This window comes from Quercus robur, chromosome 9 (assembly GCF_932294415.1).
Source record: "Quercus robur chromosome 9, dhQueRobu3.1, whole genome shotgun sequence".
Classification (NCBI taxonomy): domain Eukaryota; kingdom Viridiplantae; phylum Streptophyta; class Magnoliopsida; order Fagales; family Fagaceae; genus Quercus; species Quercus robur.
In genome coordinates this window covers 13,719,060-13,738,538 of record NC_065542.1, presented here as the reverse complement: position 1 = coordinate 13,738,538, position 19,479 = coordinate 13,719,060, and the positions used below count along the sequence as shown (strand labels likewise).

The 19,479-nt window shown below is 39.0% G+C and overlaps 2 protein-coding genes and 3 non-coding genes across 5 annotated transcripts in view; 4 read left to right on the top strand and 1 right to left on the bottom strand.

The window, feature by feature from the left end:
- Positions 1 to 1,372: 1,372 nt before the first annotated feature.
- Positions 1,373 to 19,479, bottom strand: part of LOC126699438 (rRNA 2'-O-methyltransferase fibrillarin 1-like) — a 48,126-nt gene continuing 30,019 nt past the window's right edge. The window contains exon 7 of the mRNA XM_050397268.1: positions 1,373 to 1,418. Coding sequence (XP_050253225.1) covers positions 1,408 to 1,418 — 11 coding nt within the window. The 3' untranslated portion in view covers positions 1,373 to 1,407. The remainder of the gene's footprint in view (positions 1,419 to 19,479) is intronic.
- On the top strand, positions 4,007 to 7,587 carry LOC126699439 (rRNA 2'-O-methyltransferase fibrillarin 1-like). The gene is made up of 6 exons (XM_050397269.1): positions 4,007 to 4,442; positions 4,888 to 4,983; positions 5,120 to 5,197; positions 5,290 to 5,466; positions 6,957 to 7,025; positions 7,207 to 7,587. Exons 1-6 carry the CDS (start codon positions 4,098 to 4,100, stop codon positions 7,381 to 7,383), a joined length of 942 nt encoding a protein of 313 aa, XP_050253226.1. The 5' UTR covers positions 4,007 to 4,097; the 3' UTR covers positions 7,384 to 7,587.
- On the top strand, positions 5,633 to 5,703 carry LOC126701315 (small nucleolar RNA snoR60). Its single transcript, XR_007647296.1, has one exon. It is a non-coding gene; the product is annotated as a small nucleolar RNA snoR60 (small nucleolar RNA).
- On the top strand, positions 6,156 to 6,226 carry LOC126701312 (small nucleolar RNA snoR60). The gene has a single exon (XR_007647293.1). It is a non-coding gene; the product is annotated as a small nucleolar RNA snoR60 (small nucleolar RNA).
- LOC126701313 (small nucleolar RNA snoR60) lies at positions 6,648 to 6,718 on the top strand. The gene has a single exon (XR_007647294.1). It is a non-coding gene; the product is annotated as a small nucleolar RNA snoR60 (small nucleolar RNA).

Sequence of the window (19,479 nt, the reverse complement as noted above, 5' to 3'; positions counted from 1 at the left end):
CCCAAGGGTAGTAAAGAAGCTTGACCCATAGCGCAGTTGTAAAATGATCGAAATTAATTATGAATAACTCAAGCATGATTTGATAAAAAATTTGTTCATATTTATTTGTTTATAAATAAGTCAAACTTGAGCCTTAGTTTTAGGCTTATTTAATAAACAAGTCGAGCTCAAGTAAAAAAATTTGTTCACAAACAAGTTCGTGAGCTGTTAGGTTTTATACAAAATAATTCAAATATAGACTCATTTATAAGTTTATATGTGTTAGCTAAATATACTTATTACACATATTTTAATAATGACATGGCCAACATAGAATCATTACTCATTACCTTAATTTTTTCATTTCCTCTAAACCGACCTAGAATCACTTTAAACTATAGTTACATTTAAATTTTAATTAATTAATTAAGTGGGTCTCATATGATCCTTATCTATCAATCATTTAAAGTAAAATTATGAAACGTGTTAATATTTTCTTATTCATAATAGTTATAAACAAATATTTTTCTAATTCTTCACCGTCTAACGTGAATGTAAAAATTATATTTTAAATAGTTGATGAAGGTGTAGACAAAAAATGATGAATGAATGAATTTAATAATGTAAGTTCTTAATTTGAATAATGGTTAATCGTAAGTATGACTAGATGCATGATAAAATGACTATACTATTTTCTTTTTATTTATTTATTTTTAATTTTAGAGATTTAGCATTTGATAGTGTAATTTTTTTAGGTCTCAAGCTCAAAAGTTTGACTTGAGCTTAGCTTGACTAATTAATCAAGCCAAGTCAAGCCAAACTCAAACTTTTTGGCTTTTTCATGAGTTTAAGCTCAAATACTAGTTTTAGGTTTGTCACAAGCTCGAGACAAGTTGAGCTTTTGAATTTTCTAGACGAACCAAGTTTAAACATGCATTACTGGACAAAACTCAGCTCGTTTACGATCCTAATTGTGGAGGAAGTTGATTACGAAGGTTTCAAATACCTTCGATTTAGAGTCAATAATTTAACCACCTACTTCAAGGTCCTCCAAGCATGGCTGTTTGGAGGCATCTAAAAAAACTTCATAATCCATTGTAATTATTATGCTTCAAATCAAATTGCAAGAGCCTAAGAAAATTTGATGTTATCAATTCTTTAATGTAAGTATACAAGTTCTATCTAGTTGGCCCAAATTTGTGTTCAATAGAATTTAGTCAAATTCTATCCATTCAAACTGTTAAATGCAAACTTCTTTAACCTTTCGGCGGTCCTCATATTGGCCAAACTTGAAATTTAACTGAATATAATATAAGATCGATAGTAATATTGTTCTCCCCAAGAGTCTTTTTAGAGCGAGTACTAACAGCCATTAGTGCACAAACAGGCAAAAAAAATAAGCATTAACATTAGATGGTCTACATTATTCTAGGATGCAGGTTTTGATTTTCTGGGGACACGGTAGCCACCAACCACACAAGCATGATCACGCTCGTAAAATATTAGACCTTAAAATTAATATTTGGCCTTCCAAAAAATAAGAGTTGGAAAACTAATTGTTGGGTTCCAAAAAATGGTTGTTAAGAACAACAAACTATCCACCTTGAAACAAAAATAGTTGTTAATTTCAAATTTTTAGTTTTTTCCTCTCTTAATTGGTAAGCTTTGGTTGTTGAGTTCAAATAGTAAGTTTTTAATAACATAAATTTTCTCTTAGAGTTATTTTATTTGGGACTAAGTCTTTTTGTTGTTTTTGATAAGTTTCAAATTGTTTGACAATACTTAATTAGTTAGTCACAAAACATTAAATGAAAAAAAAAAACTACACTGTGGATATGTAATGTTAGGGAGTGACAATATTTGGTGTGCGTTTGGGATGAGCTGAATTTTTTAGTTTATCTCCACTTTCAGTTTATTTTTACTACTATTCATGGGTTTCATGACACTTTTTGATACTATTCACGAGTCTCATTGTACTATTCAACTTATTTTTTAACATTTTTTCTACACTTTCAATAAAAAGTTTTCAGTTTTAGCTAAATAAGTTGTTCCAAACAGATACTTAAAAAGCAATTTTCTCTTAGGCTGTGTTTGGTTGCCGTAAAACGTTTTCCGGAAAATACATATTTTCCGGAAATGCTATTTTCCGGAAAGGAAAATGTTTTCATGTGTTTGGTTGCATTTCAAAAAATGTTTCGGAAAATATTTTTTGATGTTTGTTTGTGTTCTTGAAAATAGCATAGAAAACACATTTTCACATTTTCTCACATTTTCTTGGTTACCAAACGATTATATAATATCATTTATTCATCAAAACACAAACAAAACCCAGAAAAAAATCATCAAATCCGGACAAACGAAGGCGAGCTCGTGATCGGAGAGATTGCGATCGGCGCGATCGCGCTCGGCGGCGCGATGCGTCGATCGCGATGAGATCGCGATCGGCGCGATCGTGATCGGAGCGGTCGGCGCGATCGCGCTCGGCGGCGCGATGCGTCGATCGCGTTCGCGCGATCGCGATCTCGCGAAGATCGACGCTTCGCGCGAAGATCGAAGCGGAGATCGCGATTGGAGCTCTGGGTGGCTGGATCGATCGGAGCTCTCGCACTTCGTTGGCTTCGATCTCGTTCGTGGATCGGGGTTCGTGATCTCGCTCGTTGAAACGCAGTGTTCTTCGATTGTTTTTTTTTTTTTGTTCTTTCTCTCTCGCTCTCGTGTTGTGTTCTCTGTTTTTTCTCTCTCTCTCTCTGCGTTTTGCAAGCCACGGAAATGAATTGAAGTGAAAATGAGGGCAGTAATTCATTTCCGTGGTCAAGGCTTCAAACTTCGGTCAACAGGAAAACATTTTCCGGAAAATAATATTTTCCGTGACAGCTAAACGCCCTATTTTCCAGAAATTGATTTCCTGAATTCGTTTGAAGCCGATTCAAACGCACCCTTAGACACACACACACATATATAATTTTAATTTTTAATTTTCAATTTGGGACTAAGTATTTTATTGTTATTGTTGTTGTTAAGTTTCCAATTGTTTTTCAATGCTTGATTTAGACTAAAAATGTTGAATGAAAAAAAAAATAGAGGATAATTTAATGTTAGGGGTAAAAATGTAGCTGTGTAAATGTATGTATGAATTTGTAATTCAACCCTCCAAAATTAAAATTTCTTGCTACGCCCCTAAAGGTAGATATCATCAACATGTATAAGTACAACACCAAGAGGCAAAATTCTAATTATTACACTTTAAAATTGTCAGAAAAAGGACAAACACTTCTGTCAATCATGTAATTATGAGTCCAAATAGATAATCAACATGAGAAAAAGAATATTTACAAACCTTTATACTTAGGAAGCGAAGAAGGGAATGCTTTATATTTTTAAAATAGAGATTTTAATGATAATATTTTCCATGATAGTAAGATTGATTTCTAGATTATCATGTAGTGGGTTGGGAAAAATTAATGATCATTATATGTTGATATGAATTAACAAGGCAAATTCTAGAACTTTAATTCCTTTCTCTCGATTGTTTACATTTTTTTACTGCTTTTATATCACATCTTTGCTTAGTTTAATTATTTGCTTAGCTTTATTTAGTTTCAAAACAACCAATTTTTATTAAACTAGAATAGGATTAATTTGGTTAAGATTTAATTAATTTTCCTACATTGATACAAGTTCCTATGGATTCGATCTCGTTCTTGTCAAATTATACTTTGGTACGGTTTGTATACTTGCGAGTACTTTAAAATTTCACAATAAGTTTTTGGCATCGTTGCTGAAGACTAATTTCTATTAACTTGTTGCATGACCATCACGTGATTAGTGGCGCAAATACACCTCTTCCTGATTTTCACATCCGTCAAAATGTTATCGTGACTAATTTTTATTAACTTGTTGCCTACCATCATGCATTAGTGGTGCAAATCAATTGGTAACTATACAAGAGCTGCCCTTTCTGAAAAAAAAAAAAAAAAAAAAACTAAACCCTAACACAAAAGAACCCTAAACCCTGTCTTCGCTATAAAATAGCCCAAAACGCACACATTCAACATCGCCACTCTCTCGCACTTAAAAGCACAATAGCCAGTGCTTAGCTCTCATCTCTCGTCTCAGCAATGGGTTTTCCTCGTGGCCGTAGCGGTGGATTCAGGGGTGGCAGAGGTGATGGAGGAGGTCGAGGAGGCAGAGGAGGTAGAGGAGGTGGAGGTGGAAGATTCGGTGACAGAGGAAGTGCCATGAAAGTGCGCGGCGGCGGACGTGGTGGCAGAGGTTTTGGTGGTGGTGGTGGAAGAGGCCGAGGTGGTGGTAGAGGCGGTGGAATGAGAGGTGGAAACAAGGTGGTGGTTGAGCCTCATAGACATGGAGGCGTGTTCATTGCTAAGGGTAAAGAAGATGCTATTGTTACTAAGAATTTGGTCCCTGGTGAAGCTGTCTACAACGAGAAAAGGATCTCCATCCAGGTCAATTTCTATGTGCTTGATATTTATTTTTTGTGTTCATTGTTGGGTAAATTTACTATCTTTATGGTTTAAAAGTGTGTTTGGATTAATATTTGTTGATTTGTTGAGGTGGGTATACCTAGAAACGATGAGCTGAGCTGAAAATGTTTTACTTTTTGGACTTTTTGAGCATATTTTGACGAATATTTGTGTTCATAGTGGTAAATATATTTGTGTTCTAAAGGATCTCTATCAATAAAATGTGTTTGGCGTTCATTGTTTGGTAAAAATATCATCTTTATGATTTAAAAGTGTGTTTGGATTAACAATTTTCTGATTTGTTGAAAGTTGGCATGTCTAGAAAAAAAAAAAAGAGTTTAGCTAAAAAAGTTAAATTTTTTGAGCTTATAGTGGTACTTACACAAATGAATTTTTGGCTTTAAGAATTCTCATTTTGCTTTTACAGAATGAAGATGGAACAAAAGTTGAATACAGGGTTTGGAATCCGTTTCGTTCAAAGTTGGCTGCTGCCATTCTTGGTGGGGTTGATGAAATATGGATTGTGAGTGTCTGTTTTACTTCTCAATTTCATTTCATTTCATTTGTGTGCTTCATATGTCTTTGTTTCATTATGATTATTAAATCTATGAAAAATTGAACTCTTTTCCCTCTGTTTGTGTTTTGATATCTTAATGAAGAAACCTGGTGCACGGGTGCTTTACCTCGGGGCTGCTTCTGGAACCACAGTCTCTCACGTGTCTGACATTGTTGGTCCTGTGAGTAGTTATTATGAAAAATGTGGTCTTTACATGCTTGTTTACTGGAGAGTGTTGCTTAAAGTTAAAAAATTGTTGTATTTTGATTGTAGACTGGAGTGGTTTATGCAGTGGAATTTTCTCATAGAAGTGGTAGAGACTTGGTTAACATGGCAAAGAAGCGTACTAATGTTATTCCAATCATTGAAGATGCTAGGCATCCTTCCAAGTATCGAATGCTGGTTGGCATGGTGGATGTGATATTTTCTGATGTTGCTCAACCGGATCAGGTTTGTTTTCATAGTCTTCATTCTTTAATGGGAATTTCAATAACACTAATTTCTCATGGGACTTTGAGATATTTTATTTGATTGGTATCTGAATAATACTTTTGTTCTCTCCTAGTTACATATATTATTTTGATTTATCTCATTTTGTATCATGTCTTGTATCATAATGTATATGATGAGTTACTTGGATTCCCCTTCAAGACATAATTGATGATGAAAGACCAAGTTTCTGATGCTTTAATTAAGTCAATTCTTGTTTATTATAATAATAAATTGTCAAATATATAAATTTCTGGTGTTTTTATCTTGTTTGCATCATGAGCTGATGAAGAGTTACTCGGGTTTCACTTCATAATTTGATTTGTGATGAAGCTTGAGTTCAGATACTCTAAATAAGTTTTTTTTTTTTTAAGAACTCTCTCTCTCTCTCTCTCTCTCTCTCTCTCTCTCTATTATACGCACACAATCGGTTTCAATTTTTATTTTTTTAATCATTTAATGTTTTTGATTGAATTTTACTTGTCTTCCATATTCTGCTGAAAGATGATCTTTAGACCTGGGGCATAGTTTGGGCCTTGTCTATATCATTTAGATGAACATTTATTGCTACATTTTCTTGTACTTGTATTATCTCCTAGTTACATTTTTTTTTTTGAATTATCTCATTTTGTATTTTGTCATATATCATAATGCATATGATGAGTTACTCGGATTCCCCTTCAAGACATAATGGGAGATGAAAGACCGAGTTTCTGATGCTTTAATTAGTCAATTCTTGTTTATTGTAATAATAAATTGTCAAATATATAAATTTCTAGTGTTTTTATCTTGTTTGCATCATGAGCTGTGAAGAGTTAATCGGGTTTCACTCCATAATTTTATGTGATGAAGCTCGAGTTCAGATACTCCAAAGAAGTTTTTGTTTTTAAAGAACTCTCTCTCTCTCTCTCTCTCTCTCTACTTTATACACACACAATCTGTTTCAATTTTTTTTTAATCATTTAATATTTTTGATTGAATTTCACTTGTCTTCCATATTCTGCTCAAAGATGATCTTTAGACACGGGGCATGGTTTGGGCCTTGTCTATATCATTTAGATGAACATTTATTGCTACATTTTCTTTTACTCGTACATAGATTCTTTTACTTTCACTTTTTGTATCTTGTTTTTTATATGATGATGCATATGACGAGTTACTCGGATTCCCCTTCAAGACATGATGGGTGATGCAAGCCCGAGTTTCAGATGCTGTTATTAAGTCATCTCCTTATTTATTGTTATAATATATGCTCAAATATATAATTTTACAATCTATTTATCTTGTTTTCATCATGAGCATATAAAGAGTTACTTGGGTTTCCCTTCATGATGTTATACACGATGCAAGCTCAAGTTAAAATCTCTAATGAAGATGATAAGGAAGACCGATATTGCCAATATATCCTTCAGTATGCTTTATCTGGTTTTTGCCTTTTACTATCTTTGCAGGCAAGGATTCTAGCTTTGAACGCATCATATTTTCTGAAAGCTGAAGGTCATTTTGTAATTTCAATCAAGGTTTGTATATGTTCCTTTTCTTATGTTGATGATCTAATTGGACTTATATCTACATGACTGACAGAAGGTGTTTTAATAGTCTTTTTTTGTCAAATTTAAGGCCATGTCAAATTTTAAAATGTAACAAGTAGAAATTTGGTTTTTGGTGTTGTACATGATGATATCTACCTTAATATTTCAGGCCAACTGCATAGATTCCACACAGCCTGCTGAGGCCGTATTTCAGAGTGAAGTGAATAAGCTAAAGCAGGATCATTTCAGGCCATCTGAACAAGTTACCCTTGAACCTTATGAGCGTGATCATGCTTGTGTGGTTGGTGGCTACCGTGTTGCCAAAAAATCAAAATCAGCATCCTAGAAGAATTTAGGCCATCTAAATTATGTTGTTCGAAACCAGCATTTTAGCAGTATGTAGGCCATCTAAGTTTTGTTGATCATGTTGTATTGTATGTTTGTATTGTGCCTGTTTGTGTACTATGGCATTGGCCTGTTCCTTGTTATGTGAAGACTATTGGAGAGCACAATTTTGTTAAATGCAATATAGTTCTTATTTTCAGTTAAATTAGCAGCCGAAAGCTAAAAGAAATTTGCTTTGCACATATTGAATTGATAAAATTTGACTAAATTCGATTGAACACAAATTTGGGCCAAAAAGAATTGGAACCAATGTCATTTCTGTATATTCAATTTCTAAGTTAAGATCGAAGTTCACAATCTCATGCTAATAGAGAACTAAGCAAAAACTTAAATAAACCTGGTTGAGGCGCTAAAGCTAAATAAACCCATTTCTAGCTTAGCCAGAAGTCTTTACAAAGTCCCCGCACTAAGCTTAATGTTAGACCAGTTGGGCAAACTCGGATCAAGATGTGTTCTTTTCATTTTTACAATTTAAACCATTTTAGGGGTTATTTATTTATTTATCTTTTGTTTTTATAAATCTTTACTAGTAAGGATCACATCTTGAGTGAATTGCAATGTGAAGCTGCTGAAGTTGTTTATCATCCTACAAAATAGCTTAACATACAAATACAATCATTCAAAAACTGTCAGCATGCTATACTGGAAGAATTACAAAAATGGCTCCAACAATCAATTAGCAATTGAGGTTAAAAAAAAAGGAAGTATTTTTGCTGAAGGGTTTCATCATTCATGCTTCTAGCTTTGACATATAATAAGATTTCAATGTAAGAGCATTGACCAGGAAGACAACATATAAAACAATAATGTTGGTATTGTAATTTGTAAACCACAAAACTTGAACTTCAATTGGATTGGGCTTGAATTATCCAATAATTCAATGTTAGGCATGACCTTCATAATGCTCGAATCCAATTTCCATCCAATGACAATTTTTGCAAAATTTACGAAGAAATAGCCACCACCCTCTTTATATCCAATTATTGTGCTAGAAGTCATTAGCTGAGCATCCAAGCACCGGTCAACTGTCAATCCTACTGATATATCTAGTGCATTGAGCCATGCCAAAATATAAAATAGAGAAATGCTGGTGACACACACTTTTGCATAATTTTGTGCCACAACTCGCCACATGGTGAGTTGTGGTTGGTTAGAGTGTGTTAGTGGGTCACGTGGAGACACACTCTAACCAACCACAACTCGCCATGTGACGAGTTGTGACACAAAATTATGCAAAAGTGTGTGTCACCAGCATTTCTTTATTTTATAAAAGTTCTAAGAATGAAAGACAAACTTCAATCAAAGTTTAGGGGCAATATAATATCTTTGCCTTTTTTTTTTTTTTTTTCTCCAAAATTTTTAAAAAATATATTTATATATATATATATATATAGCTAAAGTTAAGAGAAAATCCAATTAAATTCTAAATTGGAGTCTAATTTTGCATCACGTGTCTTATTTAATTTTTAAATTTGTGTCAAATGTATTATTAGGTGCAAAAATCAAAGAATTTATATTCAATTAGATTCTAAATTGAATTTTAATTGGAGTTAAATTTTGCACCATGTGTTTCATCTAATTTTTTTAAAAAAAAAATTTTATGGCAAATAAATTATTGGATGCAAAAAGCAAAGAGTCATCCAATTAGATTCTAAATCTTGTGTGTGTGTGTAATTGTGATTATTTTTAAATGTACCCGTGCATATGCATTAGATTACACACTAGTTTTATATAAAACAAATAATTAGATAATAAAGATTTCTTGAAATTTATATCTTTTCTCTAATTGTTGGCTAAACCTAAACAAATATGAGACATGGAAAAAATATAATACGGGAAGAAAAATCGAATCCAAAGATGAGATTCAAGTCTAAAAGGAATGTCATCAAATATATGAAGGAACATGGAATAAATTTGTAGTTGCTAATAAGAGTAAGGAGCTTGGGTATGATGTCAATCTTACTTTTACGGGAAGTCTATCGCAACAACTTTCATAGTGGATTTGATTAGTTGAGCTTTGACTCAAAAGCGTTTTTTCATTACGTGAACAAATCCTTGTCTTTGTGTGTGTGAGTTGTTCATTTGATGTTTATTATGTGCTTGACTATCTGTGATGCACATTATGTATAAAATTGAATAATTAATTATCTTGACTTAATAATCGAATAAATAATTAAAATTGGTAGTAAGCCATATTAAGGGTCTAAACAAAATTTTCAATTTTAGATTTTGGAATTTAGTTGAACTTTAATTTGGTTTTTGAGAGTTAATTTAGATGAAAATGAAAAATTAAGCTTAATAATGTAAATTGTAATCTTTTGATGAAACATGGACTTCAATAGTTAATTTTTTTTTTCTTTTGCTCAAAAAAAAAAAAAAAAAGATTTTTCTTATAAGGTTGTGTGGGAGGACAATTTTTGGAGCCCAAATCCCAATCGTGTGAAGTTTTGATCCAAAAAGCTCAACATAATGAATTTAGTAGAGTATGAGTTTAAGAACTAAGATTAGATAAGTTAGACAGAGACTTGCATGGGACAAAGGTACACATGAGCAAGAACAAAAATCATTACATTGAAAAATCTTCTAGTTCGAGGAGATTCAAAGTTATATTTATGTATACAGACCAGTACATTAGGATTTCTTTGCATGCCACAGTATTCTTGCCTCTTTTTTTTTTCTCCCCCCTCTTTTTGGGGGTTTCTATACATTATATAGACCCTTCCTTACCATCTGGGCTTTACACTTGTTGATCATCCAAGCCTCCACTTGAGCACCCATCCCACCAGACACCTCTTTCAGTCCTTTGTGAGTTGCGATGGCCAAGGCAACACTGTTCGGGGGTCTTCTCCACATTAATACGACCAGGAAGGTAGTTGTAGCGCATTCAATGTGGTGATGACAGTTTTTGCTGAGATATTCTTTGTTTCCACCTTTTTCACGTATTTAGGGGATGGGCTTCAGTGGCTTGGACATACCTCTGCTCCAGGTTTTCAGTGTCCGAGGAGGAATTCCTCCTCAGACCTTTTTTTTTTGTCTCCTGTGATAAGGCTTAAAACGTTGGTCGCTGAGCCACGTTGCCTCCTCGGACGGGCCCAAGGCCTAATTCATTATTTTGGGTCGTACCCCCCACAATAGCCTCTCAAAACTTCGGTTTTTTATATCCATCCGAGGAGAAAAGCGGGGTTTTGACTTTTGAAGGGGCAGGACCAATTAATTTCCGGTTCGCACATGTGGGGAACAATTGATCTGGATGCGTTGTAAGTTACGAGGCGTTACTTATTAATCTAGGCGGCTTTATGTCTCCCATATCTAACGGTGAAGCGCAAATCCAATGGTTGGCATTTCTCCTTGATCTTTGAGCGGGAATGAACTTCTCTTTTTCCCCTTGCTATATAAAACCCTAAGGAGTCCTTTTTTGCTTTTCTCCTCTACTATCATATAAGAAGTCCAGAGAACTCCAGCGCCCAGATATTCACGAACAGTCCAACCCTTTGAATTTTCGTAGTTATTTTCGTGAGAGGTCTTTCCCTGAAGAGATTTCTAAGTGCTTCAGAGATTGTTGTAAGGACACCCGTAAGTTTTCCTTCCTCTTCGTAATCTTGATTTTCATCTCGGCCCTCCTTCTCGGCCTATCAAATTGTCTAGATGGGTAAATTCAAGTGTCTAGTAGATACTCTGGCCACCATGGAGGCTTTTAGAGCTAGGTATCGCATCTCGCAGGGGGTGGTTTTGGAGTAGTCTTCCGGAACGAGTGCTGACCAATAGGGAAGAGGGTCAGGTCGTCATTCCTATGATCGCTTTTATAGAGGGAGGAATGATGCTTCCCATGCATAGGATTACTCAGGATTACCTGTTTAACCATAGGTTGACACCACATTAATGCGCTCCCAACCTATTTAGGGTTTTGGGTAGCATAGACGTTTTGAACGAGTAGATGGGCTTAGGCCTTACATGGCACGACGTAGTCCACCTATACGAGTGCCACCATCTTGACAAGGTGGGGTACTACCTTAAATCCCGGTTCGAGGTCGTTAGACTAATTTCCTATCTTCCTAAGTCCAATAAGAGTATGAAGAATGACTTCCTAATTGTCTCGGGGGAGTGGAGCAACAGTCTTCATTGTTCAACTCGGGCAGGAGAACCAGGTGCGGTACCCTTAGGATTAATCCCTTGGGAAGGGAGTTTAACCCTTTAGTCTTACTTCATTTGAAGATTCAAACACTTATTTTTTTTTTTTTTTAACTACAAATTTCCTACTTGGCTGTTTTATAGATAGGCGCCACGTCGCTCCTCGGCTGAGTCTTACAAACGTTCAAGCCTTGAACTACCTCCTAAGGTTGGAGATCTTTGTTCATACTGACGGGCAACTGCGTGCTGCTCATTTGATCCTAGGTTACGAGCCTTTATCCCGCGCTTTTATGGACGTCGGCCATTCTATAAGAGCTAGTAGTCCAAGGTTGGCTAGGATTGACGTGTCGAAACCAGGATTTTTGGCTCGAAGGGACCTCCCGCCTGTGGTTTTGCCCGTCCTTCAGAACCTTCAACCAGTCGCATTGCCTCCCCCACAAGAAAATCTTGAGGCCGCCGCGTTTGTTGAGGAGGAGACTGAGTCCTCTCGTCTCTCTTTAGAAGAAGAGATAAACGAATTTTACTTTGAGGAAGATATCCTAAAAGCTCCTTTGATAGAGCTTTTAGACCCTGAGGGAGAACAGGATAGGAATTCCGTGGTCGGTATTCCTCTTGTTATTGCCTGCTCGGACGACTCTTCCGATGAGGAGGTGGACAACATGGCCTCTAACAAAGGAAAGAGTTTGCTAGAGCTGATGGCTTCCCAAGGCAAAGGGCAATCATCGAAGCTACCCTCCAAGTCCCAGACCCCTATCCTTCCTCCCGTTGCTCCACAACTCCCTGCCGATCTCGGCTTAAAAGTTAATCCTAACCTGAAGAAGAAAAGGCCGGCTGAGTCCCTCGAGGAAGGCGAGGTGGGTCCTTTCCAGGGGGGTAAACTGCAAAAAACGACTCGAGAGCATAGGGACAAAAGGGCTCCATCTATAGAAAGCCGAGAAGAGATAGAGTGGGCTGAAGTGCGCGTTACTCCATGTACTTGGAGCCCGGAACTTGAAGTGGACGGAGCCGCCATTCCCTATACTGCTTCAGTCTGAGAGTACAACAGGGGCCGAGCAGGGTATATAGCTGAAACTCTGGAGCAACTGGTGCTCCTTCCCAGGGACATGGAGGCTTACAGGCGATTTTCACAGCTCGAGCTCTTCCTATCCTTGAAGAGAGATCTTGTGATGGTAAGGCAATTCATCTTCTCCTCGGTACGATCATTAGATCCTATCATGTTTTAACACATCATTTTGTCATTTCTTGGGCAGATTACTCAGCAAGTGTTTGTAGTCGAGGAGTATTGCCGCAACAATCGTAAGTTAGCTGACGTCGAGGCCCTCTCTCATGCCGAGGTGGAGAAGGCTTTAGGAACCCTTAAGCAGGAGCATTACGAGCTATCTGAGAAGCTTAAAGAGGCTGAGAAAGGCCACAGAAGCGCTGAAGTTAGCTTGAAGAACGCTAAGAGTCAAGCCGAAGATCAACGCCAAAAACTGTACGTAACTGAGACCAACCTTGTCACTGAAAAGCAAACTGTGTTGGATCTCAAGGCCGCATTGCAGAAAGCCCAAGAAGAGGCCCGGCTTGCAAAGGAAGTGGCTTAACTAGCCAAGGTAGCATCTGAGGCCGAAAAAAGGGCTGCCTACCAGCTAGGGGCGGAGGAGACTGAGGCTAGACTTTCCGAGGAGCTGCCGGAAGTATGCAGGGATTACTGCAGTATTTCATGGGCTCAAGCTCTAGATGCTGCAGGGATCCCTGCAGATTTTGCCTTGAGATTTCCTGAGAGTGTCTTTTTCCTTCTAAAGATCCAGGAGATCCCTACCGATACCACTAAAGCTTCCAAGCATCCTACGGCTGATCTTGATGCCATTCCCTTAGCTGAAATTGCTGGGGGCTCTGTCCAGGTCGAGGATGTGGAGGAAGAGAAAGGTAGGGGCAAGGGTAAGGGAAAGAAACCCTCCTCCAAGGCCAAGGATCCCGCTAAGGAAACAATCACTAAGGCTGAAGACCATGGGGCAGATTCACAGGCCAAGGATGCTCTTCCTCCTCAGCCAGAGCAAAAGTGTGATCCTCCTGCTGAGGCTTAGTTCCTAGGGTCCTTACTATTAATATTATCTTTTTTTCTTCGGACGAAAGTTGTATTGCCTTTGGCTTTTTGCATAGACCTCTTGTGTTATTTTTGGCTATTAATACAAGTGCTCCTTTCTTCATTTTTTATGATTGATGTTAATGGAATTTTATTATATTGTTCCGAGTTAATGTTATTGTTTCTTTAGTTGATGTTTGCAACCCTACCAAAATAAATAAATGAGAAGAAACAGAACTGTGTAATGAACTTAGAACAATAAATGCTATCACGCCTGACTATGAACATACCTTAGAATGGGATAGAAGTCCTGAGTTGTTAATTTCTCCTAAGTCTGTGGTCTGAGGAGCCATGAAGAACTTAGGTTTTGTTTAAAACTTGGATAGATGCCATAAGTTATTAATTTCTCCTAGGTCTGTGGTCTGAGGAGCCATGTAGGACTTATGTTCTGTTTAAAACTTGTATAGATGCCATAAGTTGTTAATTTTCCCTAAGTCTGTGGTCCGAGGAGCCATGCAGAACTTAGGTTCTGTTTAAAACTTGTATAGATGTCATAAGTTGTTAATTTCTCCTAAGTCTGTGGTTCGAGAAGCCATGCAGGACTTAGGTTTTGTTTAAAACTTGGATAGATGCCATAAGTTGTTAATTTCCCCTAAGTCTGTAGTCCTAGGAGCCATGCAGGACTTAGGTTCTGTTTAAAACTTGGATAGATGCCATAAGTTGTTAATTTCCTTTAAGTCTGTGGTCCAAGGAGCCATGCAGGACTTAGATTCTGTTTAAAACTTGGATAGATGCCATAAATTGTTAATTTCCCCTAAGTCTGTGGTCCGAGGAGCCATGCAAGACTTAGGTTCTGTTTAAAACTTGTATAGATGCCATAAGTTGTTAATTTCCCCTAAGTCTATGGTCTGAGGAGCCATGCAGGACTTAGGTTCTGTTTAAAATTTAGATAGATGCCATAAGTTGTTAATTTTCCCTATGTCTGTGGTCCTAAGAGCCATACAAGATTTAGGTTCTGTTTAAAACTTGGATAGGTGCCATAAGTTGTTAATTTCCTTTAAGTCTGTAGTCCGAGATGCCATGCAAGACTTAGGTTCTGTTTAAAACTTGTATAGATGCCATAAGTCATTAATTTCCCCTAAGTCAGTGGTCCGAGGAGCCATGCAGAACTTAGGTTCTGTTTAAAACTTGGATAGATGCTATAAGTTGTTAATTTCTCCTAAGTCTGTGGTCCGAGGAGCCATGCAGGACTTAGGTTCTGTTTAAAACTTGGATAGATGCCATAAGTTGTTAATTTTCCCTAAGTCTGTGGTCCGAGGAGTCATGCAGGACTTAGGTTCTATTTAAAACTTGTATAAATGGAAGTGAGTCGACAAATGCGCGATAATCACAGGATGCGACACAGGCATAGTTGTTTTCATTAATAATAATATCTTTTCAAATTGTTTACATTCCATGGGCAAGGTACAGTTTTCTCGTTTAGATCTTCCAGATAATAAGCACCTATTCCTGCCATTGAGGTGATACAATATGGTCCTTCCCAGTTGGGTCCCAGCTTACCCCAAGAAGGATTCTTGGCGCTGCCAAAAATTCTTCTCATCACGAGGTAGCTTGGCCCTAGTGGCCTTAGTTTTACATTAGTATCGTACCCTTGCTTTAGCTTTTGGTGGTAATAGGCCAATTGGATCATTGCCCTTTCTCTTTTCTCCTCGGCTAAGTCTAGACTCCTCCTTAGCAATTCGTCATTATTCCTTGGGGTAAAAGTGCTGGATTTCAACGTTGGGAAGCTAGTTTCCAGGGGAAGCACAGCTTTGGCCCCATAAGTCATTGAAAAAGGGGTTTCTCCCGTTGACCATCGCAGCGTGGTTTGGTAGGTCCATAAGACGTGTGGTAATTCTTCCACCCACCTTCCTTTTGCATTATCCAATCTCTTTTTCAGCCCATTCACTATGACCTTATTCACAACTTCGGCTTGCCCGTTTCCTTGGGGATAGGCTGGAGTGGAATATCGGTTTGTGATTCCAAAGTCGCCGCAGTATTTCTTGAAGGTTTTACTATTAAATTGAAGGCCGTTGTCAGAGATGAGGGTGCAAGGAGTTTCGAAGCGCGTAATGATGTTTTTCCAAATGAACTTCTTTGTATCCACGTCCCTGATATTGGCTAACGGCTCGGCCTCTACCCATTTGGTGAAATAATTAGTGCCGACTATTAAGTATCGCTTGTTCCCTGCTGCTTTTGGGAAATGGCCGACAATATCCAGACACCACTGAGCGAACGGCTAAGGACTGGAGAGGGGGTTAAGGACTCCCCCCGGCTAGTGGATATCTGGGGCAAATCTCTGGCATTAATCACACTTCTTTGCATATTCTTGGGCCTCTCTCTTCATGTTCGGCCACCAGTATCCCTGAGTGAGCGATCTGTGTGCTAGCGATCTCCCTCCCGTGTGGCTCCAACAAATTCCCTCATGCAGTTCTTCAAGCAATGATTCTGATGCCTCTGGGTGTACGCATAGTAAGTATGGCCTAGAGTAGGAGCGCTTGTATAGCTTGTGGTCTTCTGACAACCAGAACCGAGGAGCATTCCTCCGTATTTTCTCGGCCTCTAATTTCTCTTCGGGTAATATATCATCTTTGAGGAAGTTCACTATGGGATCCATCCAGCTTGGATTCCTTCTGACTTGATGGATTCGAACTGTATCCTCTATGGTTGTACCTATCTTACATAAATCCTCAACAAGGATCATTCGGGGTAGATCTTGTACAGAAGACGTGGCAAGCGTGGCCAGCGAATCCGCATGTGTGTTCCCACTCCCAGAGACATGCGTCAAATTAAAAAATTCAAAGTCTGATTGCAGGCGTTTGACTCGACCGAGGTATTCCTGCATTCTTGCATCTCTAGCCTCTAACTCGCCCTTCACCTAGCCTACTACCAGTTTGGAGTCTGAGAACGCTTCTATCGCCTTTCCGCCCATTTTTTGCACCATGACCATTCCTTGCAGCAAAGCCTCATACTCGGCCTCATTGTTTGTAGCCGAGAACCCAAGTCTTAATGATTTTTCAATGGTAATATTCTCGGGCGATATTAGAACTAGCCTTACCCCAGATCCTTTTTGGTTTGCCGTGCCATCCATATAGACCTTCCATCACGAGGCTCCTTGTGTAGAGATTGTTCCAACCGATTTTCCATCCATGTTTTCCTCCTTGGTTATTGCTTCTACAGCGGGTTCAGCAAATTCAGCGACTAGATCCGCGAGGACTTGGCCCTTAATAAAGGTTCTAGGCATATATTTAATATCGAAAGCCCCTAGAAGTGTACTCCACATGGCGATTCTTCTTGTGTAATCGGTGCTTCGGAGCACCGATCGGAGGGGGAGTTGAGTCAAGACAATGACCGTGTGTGCCTGAAAGTAGTGAGGAAGTTTTCACGTGGCATGCACTATTGCAAGAATTGCCTTTTCCAGTGGTAAGTAGCACATTTCAGCGTCATGTAACGATTTACTTACGTAATATACCAGTCGCTGTATCCCATTATCAACTCGTATTAGTACCAAGCTTACAGCATGAGAGGCCACTGCTATGTATGCGAACAAAACCTCGTTAACCTCAGGGCTGGACATGATGGGTGGCCGGGACAGGTATTCTTTAAGTTGCTGGAAGGCTATGACATAGTCCTCGGACCATTCGAATCCCTTCCACTTATTCACCAAGAGGTAAAAAGGTTGGCATCGGTCTACAGATCGGGAGATGAACCGATTTAACGCTGGGATCATACCAGTGAGTTTTTGTACTTCATTCGGGTTTCGAGGAGTTTGTAGGCTATTAATCGTTTTGATTTGGTCCAGGCTTACCTCTATTCCTTTGTGGGTTACCAATCGGTCTATTTGAGGCAACGGGAAAGGGTCCTTCGGGCACGCCTTGTTTAAGTCTGTGAAGTTTACGTAGACTCGCCACTTCCTTGTCTTCTTCTTTACCACCACTGTATTTGTCAACCATTCGGGGTAAAAGACTTCTTTGATGGCCCCTGTCTTTTTCAGCTTCATCACTTCATCCCTAACAGCGTCGGCATGCTCTTTCGACGGGCGCCAAGGTAGCTGCTTCTTTGGAATGGAGGACGGGTTAACGTTCAGGTAGTGACAAATAAGGCTAGGGTCAACCCCCGGGGCATCGTAGATGTCCCATGCAAACACATCAACATTCCTCCTCAGAAACCCTACCAGTTCCTCTTTTTCTTGAAGAGGTAATTCTGAGCCGACTTGAAAAAATCTTTCTGGATTATCGTCAATGGCAACCCTTTCTAAACTTTCACATTTTATCTCCTCGGCTAGTTCGTTGACTTGTGCTGTTGAGGCGGTTGATTGCTATAAGCCCTTCACAGAAGCTAAGGATTCGGCATTGGACCGGCGCGAGATGGCGACCACCATGCATTGCCTAGCTATGGCTTGATCTCCACGAATTTCTTCCACTTGGCCCCTGGACGGGTATTTTACCTTCTGGTGAAGCGTAGAAGACACGGCTTCCAAGACATGGAGCCAAGGTCTGGCTACTATGGCCATGTAGGGTGAGTAGGCATCGACCACGATAAAATCTACCTCCACCACCTCTAATCCAGTTTGTATGGGGTAATTTGATCTGCCCTTTTGGTACAACAGTCTTCCCTTCGAAACTTATAAGAGGAGAGTCATAAGCCGTTAAATTCTCAAGCCTTAAGTTCAGCTCCTTATACAGATCAGGGTACATTACTTCCACTGCACTGCCCGGATCTACTAGTACCCTCTTCACGTCAAACCCTCCAATCCTCAACGTAACCACTAAAGCATCGTCGTGAGTTTGGATAGTTCCCCCCTTATCCTCGTCCGAGAACCCCAATATTGGTGAGTTTCCCTTTTTAGGTCTTTTGGACTCCCTCTCATCGTCCTCGGCGAGGAGCCGAGCCACGGTCAGTACCCCAGAGGGAAAAAAGATGGTTCTTCCTGGAGCGGCGAGGATGATGTGTATTGTCCATATGGGAGGTCTTAAAGATACATCTTTCTAAGGCTCTTGAACTGCTTGGCCCAGATGACTGCTGGAGGGGTGTAAAAGGTGATGTAACTTTCCTTCTCGGACCAACTGATCCAGGTGATTCCATAGATTTCTGCAATCCTCGGTGGTATGGCCGTGGTCTTGATGATAATGACAATACATGTTCTGGTTGCGCTTCGAGGAGTCTTCGGCCATTTTACTCGGCCATTTGAAGAAAGACTCGTTTTTTACTTTCTCCAGAACTTGTTGCACCGGCTCTCTGAATATGGCATTAACCGTTTGCATGTTGGTTTGTCTAGCCTGTCTCGAAAAATCCCTCCTCGGCTCGTTCCGACCTGTAATCATTCCCTTTGGGGGGGATGATCTTCTCCTTTCCTTTCCTTTCCCTTGTAGCCGGTCCTCTTCCATCCTCTTATATTTGTCAATCCTGAACTTTACACATCAGAGCTTCATTCTGGGAATGGATAGCCATTCTCTGGTTAAACTGGCTCACGTGTTCCACAGGGTCTGCTCGGCCATTGTAGATGGCAAACGTAGGTTGATTGAAGCGTCGAGGTAATTTAGCCCCCTCTATCCTGTGCGCGAAGGGTGATTTGGAGATCTGATCCAGTGCCTTGTTCATGGCATCATTACCCAAACCCTTACTGGATGGGCTCTTATATCTCCGTTCAGGGCACAACTCCTTCTTGTAAGAAAATGTTTCACTCGGGGGAGTTCTTGACCTCCTTCTATAACTGACATCCTCCTCCTCGTTAGAGGATGTATCTGAGCTGGAAAGGGACTGCCTTCGCTGTGCACGGCGCAACTTCTTTTTCAGGTCGTCTAT

What these genes read in the sequence shown, in the direction of transcription:
- LOC126699439 (XM_050397269.1), top strand. Translation starts at nt 4,098, where the DNA reads ATGGGTTTTCCTCGTGGCCGTAGCGGTGGATTCAGGGGTGGCAGAGGT. An exon ending in AGAAAAGGATCTCCATCCAG is followed by an intron (nt 4,443 to 4,887) that starts GTCAATTTCTAT and finishes TTGCTTTTACAG; the next exon opens with AATGAAGATGGAACAAAAGT. An exon ending in ATGTTGCTCAACCGGATCAG is followed by an intron (nt 5,467 to 6,956) that starts GTTTGTTTTCAT and finishes CTATCTTTGCAG; the next exon opens with GCAAGGATTCTAGCTTTGAA.